This window comes from Mastigoproctus giganteus, chromosome 8 (genome assembly GCF_048544385.1).
Source record: "Mastigoproctus giganteus isolate SK-2022 chromosome 8, ASM4854438v1, whole genome shotgun sequence".
In the NCBI taxonomy this organism is placed as follows: Eukaryota; Metazoa; Arthropoda; class Arachnida; order Uropygi; family Thelyphonidae; genus Mastigoproctus; species Mastigoproctus giganteus.
The window spans coordinates 187,237,869-187,258,367 of NC_143582.1; the positions used below are offsets into that span (position 1 = coordinate 187,237,869).

The 20,499-nt window shown below is 34.8% G+C and overlaps 1 protein-coding gene across 1 annotated transcript in view; it reads left to right on the forward strand.

Annotated features, from left to right (window-relative positions):
- LOC150082073 (glutamate receptor 1-like) overlaps positions 1-1,951 on the forward strand; it is a 60,831-nt gene extending 58,880 nt beyond the window's left edge. Inside the window, exon 10 of the mRNA XM_090380421.1 lies at positions 1,592-1,951. Coding sequence (XP_090236547.1) covers positions 1,592-1,951 — 360 coding nt within the window. The remainder of the gene's footprint in view (positions 1-1,591) is intronic.
- Positions 1,952-20,499: the final 18,548 nt, after the last annotated feature.

Consider the following 20,499-nt stretch of genomic DNA (forward strand, 5'->3'; position numbering starts at 1 on the left):
TTTTTTTTTGGCTGATGCTGTATGAGTTTGCTTCCTTGCATCATGTGCCTTTACTAATACTAAAGCAGAACTAGACAAACATTTGGGATGAATGGATCAGTGAAATGGGAAGGGTTTGCTTCTTGTTTTTTTTGTTTTTTTTTGGCTGATGCCATATAAGCTTGCTTTCTTGCATCATGTGCCTCTGCTAATGCTAATATCTTAAATCTAATAAAACTGTATGCATTGTGTATCAATGTAATCATTTTAAAGTTCGAACGTAGTAGTGTGTGTGTGTGTGTGTGTGTGTGTGTGTGTGTGTGTGTGTGTGTGTGTGTGTGTGTGTGTGTGTGTGTGTTAAACACCAAAGCAACTAAGTTTGTGCAGCATCAGTATATCGTACCTGTAACTGCATGTATTCTTTAGTTGGTTTGCTGTTTGCTATATGAAAAACCCAAGTTTCCTAGAGAAAAAAAAAACCATGCAACTCTCGCCTGAGGTCAACTAACTTAGCCACATAAAAATTCCTTGCATGAGTGGTAATGTTCAAACTCAGACTTTTTCCACCTGGTATAGAAGAACAGTGATTATAACCACTGCTAACCATTAAGGTGAAACATGTTAAGAATTTCTATTATTATACAGTGAAATCTTCAAGCATTCAAGGGGGAAGGAGAGAGAGAAAGTTTGGTTTTGGTTTTTTTGCTGCATGACCAGCAAGAGAGAGAGAGACAGACTGTGTAGCATGTTGGTCAGTGGCAAACTCAGGTACCAGTTTATTGCATTTCACAGATAAATCAATTGCTGGATAATTGTACTTTTATTTGGTTAGCATTGCTAAAATTCTGGAATTTGAAGTATCTTAAAATTTCTTAATGTAATTTGCTCCCAGAAGGGACCTCATTAATCTCTCTTGCCCGAACATCAAAGATTTCTACACCACCGCTTATTATAATATTTTATTGTTGCAGAGCAAGGCACTGCAATGAACAAAAAAAAAAAAAAAAAATTATACAATATATATTCAAAACTTCTACACTATAAGCACTTACTTTAGTCAATCAGTTGCTTGAAAGTTATTTTTATCCCCACTTTTTTCCACCTTTGCTTTCAGAGTGACTCTAACTTTACTAGAATGCCATTCTGCACTCTCTCAATATTTAAAATACAAGAAGTCTCTTAGACTGCATGAAAATATGCTACAAAGTTGGCAATATCTTATGTATAATTTTACTCAATTACCTACAGTTGTATAAGTTTATATTTTGTTTGTAAGTTTACTTTTAGCCATATAAATTTACTCATTTCTGCTGCCACCCATCCCCTGAACTACTAAAGTTCAAATCCTTCCCTTATTTTACTTTCTATCATATTTCTTACCTAATTCAAAATCGGTATAATTTATTGTTTTAGTTTGTTTTGTTGTTCCCTTTATTCACATTCTTTGAAAGGAAACAAAGTTATTAATATTTATTATAAGAAATTCATGTAATTAGCAGGTTTTCTACCCCCTTCCCTCTTATACAAACTTTGTTGTATTAAATTTCTAATGAAATTTAAATTTCATTTTCTTCTGAAAAATATTTTATTATTTATTTTTTTCTTTTTATAGAAAGCAGATATGGCTTTAGCTCCATTGACAATTACTAAAAATCGTCAGAAAGTAGTGGATTTTACTCACCCCTTTCAGAATGTGGGAATCAGCTTGATGGCGAAAAAACCATTAAAACTAGGATTTGGTAGCTCACCATTTTTCTTTTTTCTTGCATTTTCCAAATATGTGTGGGTTACTATTTTTGCATCATATGTAGCAATAAGTTTTCTGGTATATGGCTTCAGTCGTTTAACAGGTCCTCCTGATAACATTCAATCAGCTACTTCTCAGTGGGGGAATAAATTCTCATTACAGGGAAGTTTCTGGTTTTCAATTGGATCATGCTTATTTCAAGGTACTGCTATTTATCCAAGGTAAGACTACAAGTAAGATTGTTTCAAAAGCATTTGCACTGATTATGTGATAATAGTATGACATTAATATGTATTTTATTAATGGATGATTAATATGTATTTTATTAATGGATAATTAATATGTATTTTATTAATGGATGATTAATATGTATTTTATTAATGGAGAGCATTTATTAGAAAGCAGTATGTAAATTTCCAAATATTCTATAAATCACAGTGACAAGCATGCAATTTGACAGTTATATAACTTGCATTTTATTAATGAAGTTTAATTACCTTACAGTACAAATAAATAGTTTAGGAATAACTCAAGTAGTTATTGAAGAACAGACATTGAAAGCAAGTTGAATATCAGAAGGGTAAAATAATATAATCTGGAATAACTCAAATATTATTATTATTTTTATTATTTCTCCCTGATTGGGGGGGATTCCACTCCTTGACGGGTACTACTACCAAGTACACAGGGTGGTTGTAATGTCTGGTGTTACTGTTGGTCGAGGAAATCTCTGACTATCCTACAGGCGTTCAGGATTGCGACTTTCTGGAGTTCCTTGTAGGAACTTCTCTGGGAGACCTATTGCTGCTAGGCTGCTATGTAGAGTCTTTGGCACCATACCGGTGGCTAACACGATGATTGGGATGGTCGATACTTCTTGCATATGCCACATCTCCTTGACGTCATGTCTCAGGTTCGTGTACTTCCTAAATTTTTCCTCATGGGTTTTCTGGACATTGCTAGTGTTGGGCACCGCTATGTCAATCAAGTAAGTAGCCTTTTCCATCTTGTCCACAAGGGTTATGTCCGGTCTGTTGTGTGGGATGGTCTTATCCGTTATTATGGTGCGATCCCAGTACAGCTTGTGGGTTCAGGTCTCTAGTACTGCCTGGGGTTTGTACTTGTAGTATGGTACACTTTCTTTGGTCAACTGGTATTTCCTTGCTAGCTTCTGATGTATTATCCTGGCTACCTGGTCATGTCTATGAGTGTACCCACCTTGCACCCCACGGTGATGTGTTAGATAGTTTCTGAGACCAGGTGGCATCGTCGACATTTGTCATCTGACATTCCAGGTTCCTTAGTGATGTATTTTCTATAGTTTCTGGTATTGATTACCTGGTCTTGGATGGCCAGCATGAATATAGTGCAAGGAAGCCTGAGGCATTTGTTGCACCAGCCAAGAAAAAAAATTTTCTGAGTTACTCTGAGAGAGAGAGAGAGAGGCAGAGAAAACACAGGTCAGAAGTAGAAGGGAATCACCAAGAAAGAGAACGATGATATCCAGCTCAGGACTCTGGGTGTGTCAGACCCATACTTACCAGATGTATGCCCCCTGGGGTAAAGGTAAACTGCAGCCATTATCAACCCACTGCAGGATGGAAGCCTCCTCAGCGATTCATGTTGAGGGAAATTGACCATAATCTGCCATGCTGATCCGGTGCAGGTTGGTATATTGATCGTTTTTAGCAGTTAGGGGCTTGAGCCCTGGTCTACTCAAAGAGCATGTGCTACTACACTCCCACTCCTGACCACTCAGCTACAGAGGTCTTAAATATTAATTAAGAAGCTAGTTAAAATATATAGGACTATAATAAAACCTAATAACGTATGCAGCTGAAACAAGGGCTACAACAGCAAAAATAAAGTAAATAAATGAACCTGCAGAAATGAAAACAACTAATAATGGAAAATAACTGATAAAATATTAAATGGTAAAATAAAATTAAGAAAACAATTTTATGAATGGATACATAGAAGAAAAAAAGAATGGGAAAAAATTATAGCTAGGATGGAAAATGGTAGGTGGATAAGAATAATAAAGAACTGGAAACCCACAGGCAAACAAATCAGAGGAAAACCAAAAAGGTGGAGAGATGATTTATTTTAAACCCAACAAGCAGGATGCTTAATAGGGAAAGAAGATTTTACTATAAAGTAATTTTTTATAATTTTTACTTTATTTTATAAATTTGGGAGGTGAGGTACTTTATTTTTCAGAGAAAGGAAAAAAATAATGTATCATCTACTAGTGTATTAATGTTTGTTTACCATATGGTATTCCAAAAATACTTCTCTTAAGTATTTTTGTTATTTGGCATATTAAAAAAATTAAAGCACAAAAACAAAATTAAATTTAAAAGAATTAGTATTCTATTTGAATTGTTGGCTCAAAATATGTAATAAATTTGATAATCCTAGCATTAGCATACCCTCTATATAGGATAACTAGTTAGTCACCTAGGACATCAAAAATCCTCATTCTACATCTGCCTCTAGGATTTGGAGCAGATGTACACTGCCTGCATAGTTAGCCTATGGCACCAGTTGCTGTAATCTAGTTGAGGACCACTTTTTGGCTAAGCTAAGCTATTATAAAGTTGTCACAAAGAAACTCAATACAAAGAGAATTTTTCCATAGTATTTAGATTTTAGTAATTCTTTTGATTTGTTCCAATATGAATATCTTGGTTATGAAAATAGTTATTGCTAATTATAAAGTTGTCACAAAGAAACTCAATACAAAGAGAATTTTTCCATAGTATTTAGATTTTAGTAATGCTTTTGATTTGTTCCAATATGAATATCTTGGTTATGAAAATAGTTATTGCTAATGGACCAAATAACTGATATTATTTGATCCATCAGCAATAACAAAGGGGGGGGCCCTCAGGGTTTAGTGGCAGATGACACTGATGTCAGTATCATACCTGATTTTGCCTGTCATTTGATGCTGGTGATTTTTTTTAAAGTTTATTTTATAAATATAAAAAAATAAAAGTTTGGCTCTAATAATAATAATAATACTCATAAGGTGGTAATTAAGGGGCGGCGAGAGTATTCATTCCCCCTTAGCAGAAACCACATATTCTGGCATGAGTGAACTTATTTTTTGCTTTGAAAAATTCTTGCTTTATCTTGTATTTTCCTTATAATTTAATTTCCCCCCTCCCCTTTTTTTAAACAGTTAGCTTTTGCATCTCACATAGCAAAATCTGCATTACAATATATATTACAGTAATTTAGAGCATTACAGTAAGATTTGCATTAAGCACCATTGACTTTTTTTTTTTTAAATTATTTCTGCTCTTTCTTTTAAAATTTCATATTGTGATATTTTATTATATAGCACAATAAATTGTAAATAAAACAATTAGCATATATATAGGATGTTTCAGAATTTCACAGAACAAATGCAGAGAATTTCACAGAACAAATGCAGAGCATATTTTAGAGTTAAAAATAAGAAAGGAAAGTTTCTATAAACATGTTCCAAAAGCCTTTATTTCCAAGATATTAAAAATTAATCATAAATTACAAAACCATGTAAAACAGGCTTTAAACAGTACAAACTGTTTAAAGACATGAACAGTATTATGCATCTTGAATTATACCAATTATTTGCCACACTGATTACTCAGTTGTGAGTAAACAATGTGGTGAAGTACACACTAGCAATGCCAACATGTCTGTTACTTGAGTTTTGGGTAACAGACATTTTGCTGAGTTAACTGATATTATTTTAATTTATGATGAGGCCCATAAGAATTCCTTAGCTGCTGTTAACAGATATGCTGAAGAATTACTAACTCAATGAGTACCAAACTGTAAAACATTTTTTCTGGTGCAGAAAAAACTTACAGAAACAGTTACACTGAAACTATTATAAGTAAAGCTAGCACAGGGAGATTTTATGAACTGCAAATGTTGAAGAGCAAATACTTCATATTGTACAAGTATCTCTTGCCAAAAGTAGTAGAAAGTTGTCAGATTGCATAAGTATTTCATCTGCAAGTATATGGAGGACATAACATGAGCACTAATTGTTTCCATTTCACAGTATGATTTGCTTGTGGCAGAAATTCTTGTACAGTGAATAAATGCAGAAAGTTGAGAAGGCACAAACCACTACTGTGGGCTAAAGTGTCCTGCATAAATTGAACTCATAGTTTTTAAAACTAACAGATGGCCACATGATTATCCTGTTATACAAGGTGATGGTCAGGCCACACCTAGAGTACTGTGTACAGGTCTGGAGGCCTCATTTTAGGAAGGATGTAGAGTTGCTAGAATGAGTACAAAGAAGGGCAACAAGATTGGTGAGGGGAACAAAGGGGTGCTCTTACCAAGAAAGGCTTAAGTTCTGCAAATTGCAGTGCCTGGAGAGTAGGCACCTGTGAGGTGATCTGATTGAGGTGTATAAGGCGTTGAATGGGTTGAGCAAGCTGAATGCTGATGGGATTCTTCCTCTTGCTCAGATTAAGAACCTGAGAGGTCATAGATTCAAATTGAGGAAAGACAGTTGTAGAATAGATGTGCGGAAATTTGCCTTTAGCCAGCGGATAGTTGATTCGTGGAACAGACTTCCATCTTTTGTTTTGGAAGTTGATAGTCTAAATAAATTTAAGTCTGAGCTGGACAGGCATTTGGAATGAGTGGAGGGGTGAAATGGGAGGGGTTTTTTTTGGCTGATGCTGCATAAGCTTGCTTTCTTGCATCGTATGCCTCTACTAATGCTAATGCCCTGTATCAGAAGGTTTCCATTGGTTTGTGGTTTTATCCAGTTGTGTGAGCAACTGAAAAATTGTCTGAATGTGGTAGGCAATAAACACACAACAATTAAAACATACACAAAAAAAACACTATACTTGACTCATATAAATTATTGGGGTTACAGCTTCATATCTGAACTAAGTATACAATAACCTGATTTTATAGGCATTTCTATACTACTAAATTATTTAAACAGAGTCACTTCAGTTAAGTTCATTCAGGTTTACTCTGCCTTTACAAACTTCCTGTATGGTTCCATATGTCCTGGTATTATTCTAATTGAACAGTTCCAACGCATGTTAAATGGTTCCTGTATAGTTCTAGTTTACTCAACTACTTCAATGAAAAATTTGTGATAACTTGTTTAATCTCCCAGTACAGGGTGCCCATAAAGTCCTCTTCCTATTTTAAAATTTAATTTTATCACAACCAAAAGATATAGAGAAATGTGGTCCTGCAAAAATTATGAAACTGCAAAATTTTTTTATAAAGTATTATAAAACTCAAAAAAGATTTTTTTTTTTTTTTTACAGGGTATAATGCATAAAAATGGTGAAGCCACAAGGAGAAGGCTGAGTATGTCATGTGGTTTTCAAAATCTGTAATTACCATGTAATTACAGATTATTGCTGTCATGTATCAGTGTTGTTATTTTTCCGATTATTGGAAATTATACCATCAATACAGAAAGGATCCTCCCTCCAAACGAAGTATCAGGAAGTGGGTTCAGAATTTTTGAGCAACAGGAAGTTGGATTGACCTGCCTCAAATTAGATGTCCACATGTCTCAAGAAACTATTGAAAATGTCCAAGCAGCATTCCAGTGTAGTCCTCAAAAGTTGGTTCATCATGCTTCACGTGAACTGCAGTTACCAAATTCAACCATCTATAAAAGTTTTGCATAAGCAATTACATCTTTATGCATACAAAGTACAAATTGTCCAAGCCTTGCAGCAAAATGACCTTCCACTGCACTTGTTTTGTGCTCATTTCAATTGATGAAGACAACAAATACCTAAAGAAGGTGCTTTTCTCTGATGAAATCACTTTCCACACATCTGGACATGTGAATTGCCATATCCATATAATGCCATATCTGAATGTGGGGTTTTCGGAACCCCACATTCACATATGGGTTTCTGAAAACCCATATGACATATATGATAGCCCGGAGTTAAACGTTTGGTGTGGGTTTATGCATGATAGGGTGACAGATCCATTTTTCTTTTGTGAAAAGAGCATCACAGGAAACATTTATCTCAACATGATACAGCAGTTTGTGATCCCTCAGATGGAAGAGTTGCAGCCATTTATCATTTTTCAACAGGATGGTGCACCTACACACTGGAGTGTAAATGTTCATATTCTGGAGGAAACATTTCCTCGTGGATGGATGGGCCATGATGGACCAATCACCTGCCCTCCACACTCTCCTGACATTACACCCTTAGCCTTATACCTATGGGGGTTCCTCAAGGATTTTGTGTACAGAACACCTGTTACTAACATTGAAACTTTTCATGCAAGGCTAACCGAGGAAATTAAAACTGTGTGTGTGTGTTGATGTGCTGGCCTGTACATGGCAAGAAATGGAATTTTGCCTTGATGTTCTGAGGGCCAGTAAGGATGCACACATTGAGGTGCATTGAATGGCATACTGAAGAACAAACTTTTGGAATTTCATAATAATTTTCATAAGACTGCATTGCTCTATATCTTTTAGTTGTGACATAATTAATTTTTAAAATAGGAACAGGACTTTATGGACATCCTTTATACTATTTTCTTATTTAGGCCCAGGATTAGTTAAGGCATACAAGTCATTCTATAAGGCATACTCTTGCCATTCTAAATAAAATTGCACAAACACATATAGCTACATTTATAGATATCTGTATACTGCTAAATTAATTAAACAAGTTACCTCAATTAAGTTCATTCATTTCTTCTTGCTCTCTCTTTACCAACTCCCTATGTCTTTATCTCAGAAGAACACAGTGCCAAGTCCACACAATACTATTGGGCTATCCTCACTCTGGTGAAGTTACCCATTCTTCTTGCTATAACAATTGGAATATTGGAATCATCTTGTATTTACTTACCTAGGCTATCAGTTAGTCTGTAGTAGGTTTTTCATAGTTTTAGCCTTACTTGCCTATGCTCCCACTGTACAAACTTACACTAACTGTAAACCTTGCCCTTCCCTTAACCAAAAGGAACAGGCCCTGGCTTGGAATCCTATCATGCCACTCTGACTGGTGAATTGCTAGGGTTTTCTGAGTAATCTGTTCCAAACCCTTCCTCCCACTGAATTCTCCTTCAGGAGTTCTTGTGCCCCTTTCTAAAGGTGAAAGTCCCACTCTGGACCAATATTTTTTTATAGTTAAATACTTTTCAGAAGTCATGTGACGTTGGAGATTCACTTTCTCCCATCAGAACCTTGTGTTGTCAGATGTTCTTAATATTTAATTCCCTTTTATCCAAACAATTAAATAGTTACCCCTGGAGAATTAATGTTGTGTGCACCAGTCTTAACTTTGGCTAATGGAGAATAAAATTTTTCAGCTGCAATGGAATTATTTTCATGATTAAGCACCAGTGGCAGTTTGGTTGACCTATATTCATGATACATGTGTATTATTATTCAGTTTTAATGTTTTAATGCTTTGATACCAAGAAAAGTGGGAAGGGTTTCATTCTATGAAGCTATTATAACCTTATTTCCATTGCTTTACGTTTTCTTAGCTACATAAAAAAATAATTTTGAATTAACAATTTTCATAAGCTGCTGTTTACAACACATGATCTTAAATTTCTCAGCTCTTCTGGTTACAGATGAACTGTTTTACAAGAAATGGAATTCTCAACTCTCAAAACACTCATAGCTGGAGTAAAGAAAAGCCACACACAATTGTCATACTCATTACTAATATACCTTTCATTTAATGCTGGGTGTGTCATTCCTTATCATTCTTATTTTTTATCAGCAAGGTTTTCACAAATGACAACCTACATTTTCAGCAGAACAATTTGTGAGAACTATTGGAAAACTACTGATTTAAAATTGGCATAGGATGTGTTTTATGCATGATGGTGCATCAGCTCACTTTTCCTGTGATGATTTTGACTTTTAAATACAGTGTACAACAGCCAGTGGATTGGTTGGAAAAACCCTTTACAATGGCCACCACAACCACCTGACTTTTCACTCTTAGATTACTCTGTGTGGGGTTACATGAACTCCATGATTTATTCTACTCATATTATCATGCAAAATGAACTGAGAAATTGCATGTAGTTGCTGCCATTAAGGATAGTCCTCTAATGATAAAATATGCCAGGGGAATTGTGGATTCACTGTATCGAACAAAATGAAGAACACGTTGAATGGCTGTTTTACGTGTTTTCTGTTTAGAGGTTTATTTCAGTTTCTTTTTTTATATTTTATAATTTATCATTAATGTTTAAATCCTAAAAACAGACTTTTAGGAATATACGTTAATAGGAATTTTTTTCTTATTTTTAGTTGTAGAATATGCTTCTACATTTGTTCTGTGCAATTTTGAAACACTCTGTATAGTACTCCTTTATGTAGAAGGTCACAAAACAAAAATTTACTGGCATAAGTGACAACATTACATTACTTTTATTACTGCTACATGTGTGTATGGGAGGCTTTGATTCTGTAGCCTAGCCATTCTTTGTTTAGTACTGTATTTGTAGAAGAATAAGAGAAATTAACCTCAATATGTTTAGTACTTTTTGTACCTTTGCAAATGTAGTTCCACGATGTGGTAGCATATTTGCTATAAGAAATTGACAATTTGGGAAGTTTAGTGTGTTTAAGAATTGAGAAAAGTAAACACAGAAACATAACTACTGTTGAATTCCAAGGACTGTTTTCTTTTGATGAAGATGAACAAATACTTGGATGTGAAATGGCATGTTCTTACAGTGTATATTTGCATAAAAATAATTATGATATGTAATATTGTAAATATATTGGTATTAATTTATATCATTCTAATCCTAGACACATGCCTTTATTTGAAGTTTAGGATTTTATCCTTGGCATATCAACCTTAAAATTTTAGAGACAATTTTTCTGGAAAATATCTGGCAACCTTAAGAATCTTTTGTAATGAGATAATTTCACACAAAGAAAACAGCTTCTCCATGGTAGCAAGGACAATACTGGTTAATTTTTTTTAAGATAATTTGTTTATTTTATTGCAAAACAGAGAAATACATGCTCCAGTGCAGGAGATTGGCTCCTGCACCGGAGCATGTATATCTGTAGAAACATGGGCTGTTTGTTTGTTTGTTATTTGGTTTTTAGGAGCATTAGCAACTAAGGCCATATTGCTCCGAGGATATGTGGTGGTCATTCCCTGACCTTTCCGCATCTTCCGTATTTGGTGGTCACGGGCTCGAACCCCAGTCTAATCAAGAAGTGTGTGCTATGCACTGCTGCTCCTGCCCACCTGAGCTACGGAGGCTATGGCTACGGAGGCACCTAGAAACATGGGCTAAGGTAAAGAAAGCCCACATGAGAAGCATGCAAAAGTTTGATGAAATTTACCGGTAAAAATACTTTGCTGTAATGGCATTTGTATTGCTCACTCGGTAAACAGACGGTGGGTGTTATCATTCTGGAGTAGCAGTTGAATCCCACAGGAGCTTGAAACCCTCCCAAAGTGGAGGGGGGTAACCTGACCTTTTTTCTTTAGAATCACTAATTGAATTAACTAATTGAATCACAAACAGAGTCATATTGGATGCTCTGGCATGGTAAAAAATGTTCGTAACATAGTTTCACCGGTAAACGCTTTTGAAGTTTGCCGTGCTTCTCATGCGGGCTTCCTTTACCTTTGCCTTTTTTTTCTTAATAAACAATTTATCCACTAATCCAACAGTGATTCTAAAGAAAAAAGGTCAGGTTACCCCCTCCGCTTCGGGAGGGTTTGAATCTCCCATGGGATTCAATTTCTACTCCTAATCGATAATACCCACTGTATGTTTACCAAATGAGCAACAATACAAATGCCATTACGGCAAAGTACTTTTACCAGTACTTTTGTCGAACTTTTGCATGCTTCTCGAACTTAAATTTATCGAACTTTTGCATGCTTCTCGTGTGGGCTTTCTTTACCTTCGCCGAAGCATGTATTCACAGACCAATTTACATGTTTATAACATGAAAAATGAAGAATACTTTATGGGTTACATCTCTACCTGTTGGCTAACTAGCCAGTCTTAAGTACAGTAGTAAAAAGATCTTCAAGAAATTCTTCCAATCGTGAAGTGGGATTTTGAACTCAGATTCTCATATGAGTGCCAAAACCACTATACTGTCACTAAGAATAATTTATAAATTTATAGTACATTTGTAATTACAAATTTATAAATATAACTAACCTTTTTATATCATCCCACAGATCAATTTCATCTCGAATTTTAAGTGCTGCATGGTGGTTCTTCACATTAGGGATAATATCATTGTACATTGCAAACACTATGTCTATCATCATCATATCAAATTTTGAAATGGCATATGGAATGCATTATAATGCTCTTGCTTCAAGGACTATTGCATCTGTTATTCAGGTAACTTAAGCATATCATTTCTTATATTTAAATTTAAACATTATTTCTAAAAAGTAAATTTATTATTTGGTGGCATAATAATCTATCATATGTGCACACCTCTAGGAATATATAAATGGAATTTCTAAGGAACCATATAACTAAACTCTAACAGGGAGCCAAGTGATTTTGTAATAACTGAGAGCAAAGTGGAGGAGAAATTGTTGAAGTTAAACCTAAGGAAGGCATCTGGGGTGAATGGGATCTATTCAGTTATATTAAAGTAGGCAGCAAAGGAAGTAAACAAACCCTTAGCCATAATTATGAGAGCTTCCTTGGACTCAGGGTAGGTCCCCATGGACTGGAGGTGTGCAAATGTATCACCAATTCACAGAGTGGGTTCAAACGGTGACACAAGTAACTATAGACCTGTTAGTTTAACTTGGGTTTTGGCGAAAATAATGGAGTCACTGGTTAACGAAGCATTGCAGGATCATCCAGACAAGACTGCAGTAATAGTTAAGACACAGCATGGGTTTGTTAAAGGAAGGTCTTGTTTGACCAATTTGATTGGATTACTATGATGTGGTCACAAAGGAACTGAATGCCAAAAATAATTTTGATATCATATACTTGGATTTCAGGAAAGCTTTTGATACTGGCACATGGAAGACTGCTGTACACATTGGAGAAGTGTGGCATTAAGGGTAAAGTGCTACAATGGATAAAGGGATGAGTGAGTGGGAGACGACAGAGAGTGGTAATCAATGGACACTGCTCTTCATGGACAAATGTTATTAGTGGAGTTCCCCAGGGTTTGGTGCTGGGCCAATTGTTGTTTTGTGTATTCATCAGTGATATTGATGAAGGTATATCAAGCTTCATTTACAAGTTTGTAGATGATACAAAGGTTGCCAGGGTTGTTAAGGACACTACTGATGCTATGCTGCTGCAACAGGATCTGGAAAGGTTGAGCAGATGGGCTGAGAGGTGGCAACTGAAGTTTAACATTGACAAATGCAAAGTACTGCATATGGGTAGCAATAATCCAAGAGAAATGTACCAACTGTGTGGTACTACACTCAGGGAAGTGGAAAGTGAAAAAGACCTGGGGGTAATTGTGCAGTCAAATGTGAAGTTTGCTGAGCAGTGCAGATGGGCTGCCAGGGCAGGTCATGGAGTCTTGTTAATGATATATAAGAATTTTGCTAGCAGGGACAGGGAGGTGATTATCCCATTGTACAAGGCAATGGTCAGGCCACACCTAGAATACTGTGTACAAGTCTGGAGGCTTCATTTTAGGAAGGATGTAGAGTTGCTAGAACGGGTACAAAGAAGGGAAACAAGATTGGTGAGGGGAACAAAGGGGTGCTCTTACCAAACCTTCTTTAAGTTCTGCACATTTCAGCACCTAGAGAGTAGGCAACTGCGAGGTGATCTGATTGAGGTGTATAAGGCCTTGAATGGGTTTAGCAAGCTGAATACTGATGGGATTCTTCCTCTTGCTCAGATTAAGAACCTGAGGGGGCATAGATTCAAATTGAGCAAAGACAGTTGTAGAATGGATGTGCAAAAGTTTGCCTTTAGCCAGCGTGTGGTTGATTGGTGGAACAGACTTCCATCTTTTGTTGTGGAAATTCATAGCCTAAATAAATTTAAAGCTGAGCTGGACAGGCAATTGGAATGAATGGAGGGGTGAAATGGGAGGGTTATTATTATTAATTTTTTTTTTGGCTGACGCTGCATAAGATTGCTTTCTTGCATCATATGCCTCTACTAATGCTAATGCTAAAATCAATGCTGTTTCTTTTTTAATTGTAGTCTTAGTTATATAAATTGAATTATATATGTGGTGGATTATAGTAATTATACTGTAATTAAGTCTATGATAAATTCTAATATTACAGGAAATTATCAGATAAGCTTTCAAATAAGGTGAAAAAATCAGATAAGTTTCTTTCATAGATAGCTTAGTAACAATGTCATTTATCATAGCTTTTAGCCATTTTGGATCAAAATCAGCAGTGAACGTCATTTTTTTTTTTTTATTTATTTCATTCTGATAAAAGAAAATTGAAGTGATACCAAACAAAATCCATTTTTAAGCTATATATTTATATATATTAATTATTACTTATCAATTATGGAAAACGTTGTTAACCTGAATAGAAAAAAAAAGCTCCAGTAAAGCAGTAAAAATGAGGATATGTTTGATTGAAGTTTTATTCTCTGGATTAACTGAGAATTTGATTCTCAGTAATATAATGCTGTAATATGCTTAATAAGTTTTGCCATTGTAAGCAGAAAGAACACAAGAACACAAGTTCACATTTAACAAACAGAATTTATTAAATTGAAGAACACAAGTTCTATTTAACAAACTGAATTCATTAAATTATATTTTCCACATTAATGGCATTAATCATGAGCATCAGCAGTATTTAAGTAAATTTGTGCAATGCTTTGGATTAAAGGTGAGTGGAGTTTAAAGCACTCTTTATTAAATTCTCTTATACCTGAAATCATAGCCAGCTTGATGGCAGTTCAAAAAGTGCAAATGCACCATGCTGCACACTTTCAGAAGCTTGTACTCTCTTAAAAATATTTGTTGTACTTATAAAAAAATTTACAAGCATTAAGTGCTTGTAAAGGATTTTAAAAGCATTTTAAAACAGTTTCAAAAAACATTACTGAATCTTAAATATTCTATTTGCAGCATGGTGCACAGGTATATTAGAAACTGGAAATTGATGAAATAATGAGCACTCAAACCTGTGTGGAATGTAATCTTCTTTCAATTTTTTAAAGAATTGCAGATTATTCTCAGACATTTCAGATGTTACTTCCTATACTGCTTCTTCAGTGTTTATAAAGACAGCAGAACTGGTAAATTATGGTGATATGATTTACAATGATTTACATAAAGTTAATTTTGATTATACATTAATCTAATTATACATTGATTTGATTATGTATTATTATCCATTATTTTGATTATACAATTCTTATTTGTTGAGGTTAATGGCAATTCAAAATAAGTCTTGAATTAGTTAACAAATTGTGATTTCTAAATATCAGGTAAAGATTAAGTTTTAGCAGTTTTGAATAATTTTAAATTAGTTATTAATTTAATTAATAAGATTGTTAATTAAATAAATTAGCATTAAATTAATGGATAACTATGAATACTTGCACTCCTGTAATGCTGTCCTTATGATACCATCAGCTTTACATACTAAGACAGTGGTTTACAATTCATTATATTTATATGTTCTGTATTGTACTGTACTGTACTGTTTTGTTCTCTTAAACTAAGAAAGTTTTGGATTAAAACTCCAGTTAAGGTCTCGTGGGGCCAATCTTATTATTCACATTACAAGCAATATTAACAAAGCAGGCAGGTACACAATAACCACATACATATTTTCAAAAGTAGAGTATCAGAGCAGATAAAAAGCAAAAATAGGAACCACAATAAGTATATCCCGAAAGAACCCCCATCCCCCCTGCTAACGTAATATTGAACTCACCCACATGTTAGCTGCCAAACAGATGTCTAATCTGACAACATCCAAATCCCTACTCTTGTTCTAAATACCCTCACCCTCAGCGACAGACTAGCCTAACATTGGCCCCAGGAGATCTTAACCAGAGTTTAAATCCAAAACTTTCTTAATTTAAGAGTACAGTGCAGAACATACAAAACAATGTAAACTTCTGTCTTGGTAAGTAAGGTTGATGGTATTATAAGGACAGCATTACAGGAATGTAAGCATTCATAGTTATCCATTTATCTAATGCTCAATCTTATTAATCAAATTAATAACAAATTTAAAATTATTTAAAACTGTTAAAACTTAATCTTTATGTGATGTTTAGTAATAGCTATTTGTTAACTAATTCAAGACTAAATCTTAACCTCAACAAATAAGAATTGTATAATCAAATTAACAGATAATAATATGTAATCAAATTCAGTGTGTAATCAAATTAACATATAATCAAAATTAACTTTATTTAAATTATCACCATAATTTACCAGTTCTGCTGTCTTTACAGTAACCAAAGAAGTTGTGCAGGAAGTACTACAAAACATCTGAGAATAATCTGTAATTCTTTAAGAAATTAAGGCAGCTTACACTCCATTCAGGTTTGAGTGCTCATTATTTCAGCAATTTCCATTATTGAATACTGTCATATCAAGAGGGGAAAAAAGTGCTTTTTGTTCTTTATCACCTAATAGATTAAAAATTTATATATATTTATTTGTTTTGTGTATAAAGTCAGAATTATATTAACAGATTATAAGAAAAGGTTAATGAAATAAAATATGTGTGTGTGTGTGTGTGTGTGTGTGTAAACTACTATTATTTTTTTTTAAATTGTAAGAGGTCTCTGCACACACACACACACACACACACACACACACACACATACACACACTTTGTATAAAACATTACCTTGAGGATCGTGGATGTATATAGAATTAATATACAGATTTGCATTCACTTATTTATTTATTTGTTTCCACAGTGCTGTTTGAAATTTCATAATTTAAAAATCAGTGAAACTTTTAATAAAGTATTCTACAAATTAAAGATGATTTTTTTTACTCACAGGAAGCCACAACCACTGGACAACCTGAAATTGGTGTGCTAAAAAGGAGTGCTACACTTGAATTTTTCAAGGTATTTTGCTTAAAACTTCCCAGGGTTCTCTTTGCTATTTGTAAATTGAATAAATTAGTTTTAATTATTTGATACACTTTTACTTACAAAAGTTTCAATTTATAATGGAAATAAACAACAAGGTGCCTTCACCTGTTATCCTATATAAAAAAAAGCTGATAATTCACAAACAGCACTTTTATTCTTGCTTTGTCTGTTCATTCTTTTTTTTAAGTTTAGTGGAGAGTAGTTTATCCTTCTAGAAATGTTTTCACAGTTTACAGTATTAGAGGATTAACATTTGCTTGACTCGCAATTTAAAGTGGTCATTCTCTGAACAATTGAAGAGGGGAATATTGTCTATGCTACTTGACCAATTGTGCTTTGCCATTCCCAAACTCGGTGCTTACAAGGTTAGCTTTCTAGCTCAGAGTGTTATTATGCTGACACACATAAGATCCATTTCTGGAATATCCACAGTGCAGATAGTATGGAATTATCCAATGGTCCCAGTCTTCAAACCACAAGAAGCAGTTACACACACACCATTACATACCTCCTCCAAACTTCATTTTGTATTCTATTAATGGTTCTCTGGGCTTTCTCAAAAGCTGAAGAAATTTACAGTGGAGTATGACTCATTACTTCATAGAACCTCCTTCCATTATTCTAAAGTCCAAGATGAGGGTCAATACATCACTTTTGGACCAAGCTATCACAGCAACTAAGACTAATACTCAAGATTTCTAAGAGGTACAAGCTAAAGATTATAATGATTTATGCACCAACATCAAGCCACGATGATGAAGAGGTTGAAGAAATGTATACCGAAATTGAGAGTCTTCTAGATGAGCAGAAAACCCACTACACTATTATTATGGGGGACTTCAATGCTAAGGTTGGAAAAAGGCAAAACAGCGCAGAAAGAGGAACTATAGGAAATTTTGGAATTGGTGAAAGAAATAAAAGAGGTGAAAGACTTGTGGAATTTGCAGAATCTCAAGGACTGTCAGTAATGAACACTTTTTCAAGAAAAGGGTGAACAGAAAGTGGACATGGAAGAGTCCAAATGGATTAACAACTAATGAAATCGACTTCATCCTCACTAACAGAAGATATATTGTGAATGACGTTACCGTCCTGAATAAGGTAAATGTTGGAAGTGATCACAGAATGGTAAGGTGTACACTTGATATAGATGTAGGAAAGGAAAGGAAAAAACTGACTCGAGTAAATAATACAAAGGTCTTTGAGATAACAGAGGAGGAGAAAAAGCAGTATGTACTGGAACTTAAGAACAAGTTTGAGCTTCTGCAGACTGCTCAGGACCAAGATATCGACGAGGAATATTACAACTTTCTGAAAGTGATAAAGCCCAGGAAACCTATAGGAAAACAGAAATCCAAAGAAGAAAAAATTAGTCAAGAAACACTTGTCATGATGAACCGAAGATGACAAATGAAGAGCAAGAAAAACACTGACAGGGAGAAAATTGAGTATACTGAGTTATGCAAAGCCATTAGAAAGAGACTCAGAGAGGAAATAAGAAGATTTAACACAAGAAAAGTAGAACAAGCATTAAGAGAAAACAGAAAGACAAATGATACTGAAACTGAAGAATAGCGATGGTGTACTTATAAACAGCAGAGAAGGCATAATTCAAATAGCAGAAGACTACTATAGAGAATTATACAAGGAGCGAGGGAATGATACCAGCAGTGGGGAAGATGGATTGCAAAGTAGCAACACATACAACATACCCGATATTCTTCCTGATGAGGTAGAACATGCATTGAAGAAAATGAAGAATCGGAAAGCCCCGGGGGAAGATGAAGTTACTGTAGAGTTGTTAAAATTGGGAGGAAGAGACATAACACAAAAACTGGCAAGGCTCTTCACAAAGTGCATTAGAAAAGGTGTGACGCCTAAGCAGTGGAATAATGCAATCATAGTTTTGCTGCATAAGAAAGGAGATAAATCAGAAAGAAATTGGAAATTATAGACCAATTAGCTTGTTATTCCACATCTACAAGTTGTTTACAAGGGTCATTACTAACAGATTAGAAAGAATACTTGATGAGAATCAACCGAAAGAGCAAGCTGGCTTTAGGACAGGATTCTCAACTATGGATCACCTTCACGTAATATCACAGCTAATGGAGAAAGCAAATGAATATAAAACACCATTATGCCTGGCATTTGTGGATTATGAAAAGGCATTTGACTCAATACAGCATAAGGCAATGTTTCGGGCACTGGAAAGACAAGGCATAGATACCCCATATATTATGATTTTGAAGAAAATATATGAGAGTGCTACCTCCTTTATTAGACTAGACAAAGACAGTAGCAAATTTAAAATCAAGAAAGGAGTTCGACAAGGAGACACAATATCTCCGAAGCTGTTTACTGCTGCCCTTGAGGAAGCTTTCAGAAGATTAGACTGGTCGCAGAAAGGAGTCAAACTGAGTGGAGAGTACCTAAACCATTTACGATCTGCAGATGACATTGTGGTTATAAGCCATGATCCCAAAGAATTAGAGGAAAATCTTAATCAATTATGCACAGTTAGTAAGGATTTTGGACTAAAGATGAATATGGTTAAAACAAAAGTAATGATGAACAAGTATGCCACTGAAAGGGAAATAATGATTGAAGGAGCAGTAATTAAAAAGGTGGAGTCATATACTTATCTGGGACAAGTTATTAGCTGTAATAATGATAAATGGCTGGAAGTCAAGAGAAGAATAAATTTTGGATGGATAGCATTCAGGAAATATAGTCACATATTGAAGAGCAATATCCCAGTTTGTCTGAAATGTAAAATAATGAATCAATGTATACTCCCCACCATGACTTATGGAAGTGAAACTTGGGCACTCACCAAAAGAATGGAAGAGAAGCTGAGAACTACACAGCGAAGAATGGAACAAATTATATTGCGAATCAGACTGTTAGATAAGAAGAGAAACACATGGATTAGTCAGCAAACTCCAGTAAAGGACATTCTTATCAAAACTAAAGAACTAAAATGGTCTTGAGCAGGACACATAGCTCGAAGACATGATGACAGATGGACTAAGAAAATAACAGAATACCCAAGAGGAGCTAGAAGAAAACCTGGAAGACAAAGGCGGAGATGGACAGATGAAATTCATGAGTTTTTGGGTAGTAAATGGTTGGCCAGTGCTCAAAACAGAAGGAAAGTTGCTGGAGAGGCCTTCATCCTGCAGTGGATTGAAAATGGCTGATGATGATGATGATGATGATCACAGCAACCAATGCACTTCAACTCCCTTCCAGCAGCAGACAAACTTTGGCCAATCCTTCATACAAAGACCTCCAGCCTTACTGTTTGCAGGCACAACTTTACTTATGACCTTCTTTAGAACTTGTTAATTTCTTTTTAGAAATGTATTTGCTTAATTGATAATTTACTGACTATTGTTATCCTTCTGAAAATGCTTTGTACCAACCTCATTCTTCCATCTTTTCACTAATTTCAGCTATTGCTGACCTTGAAATATTTAAAATGTCTTCAATCTTTACCAGAAAACAAATGATGCACTTCTGAGTGTCACATCCTGTCTACCAGTCACAGGTAGTAGTAGTAGTAGTAGTAGTAGTAGTGGCATGTGATGCAAGAAAGCAAATGTATGAGCTTATGCAACATCAGCCAAAAAAAAAAAAAATCACACCATTCCCTCCAAATGCCTGTCCAGTTCCTCCTTAAATTTATTCAACCTA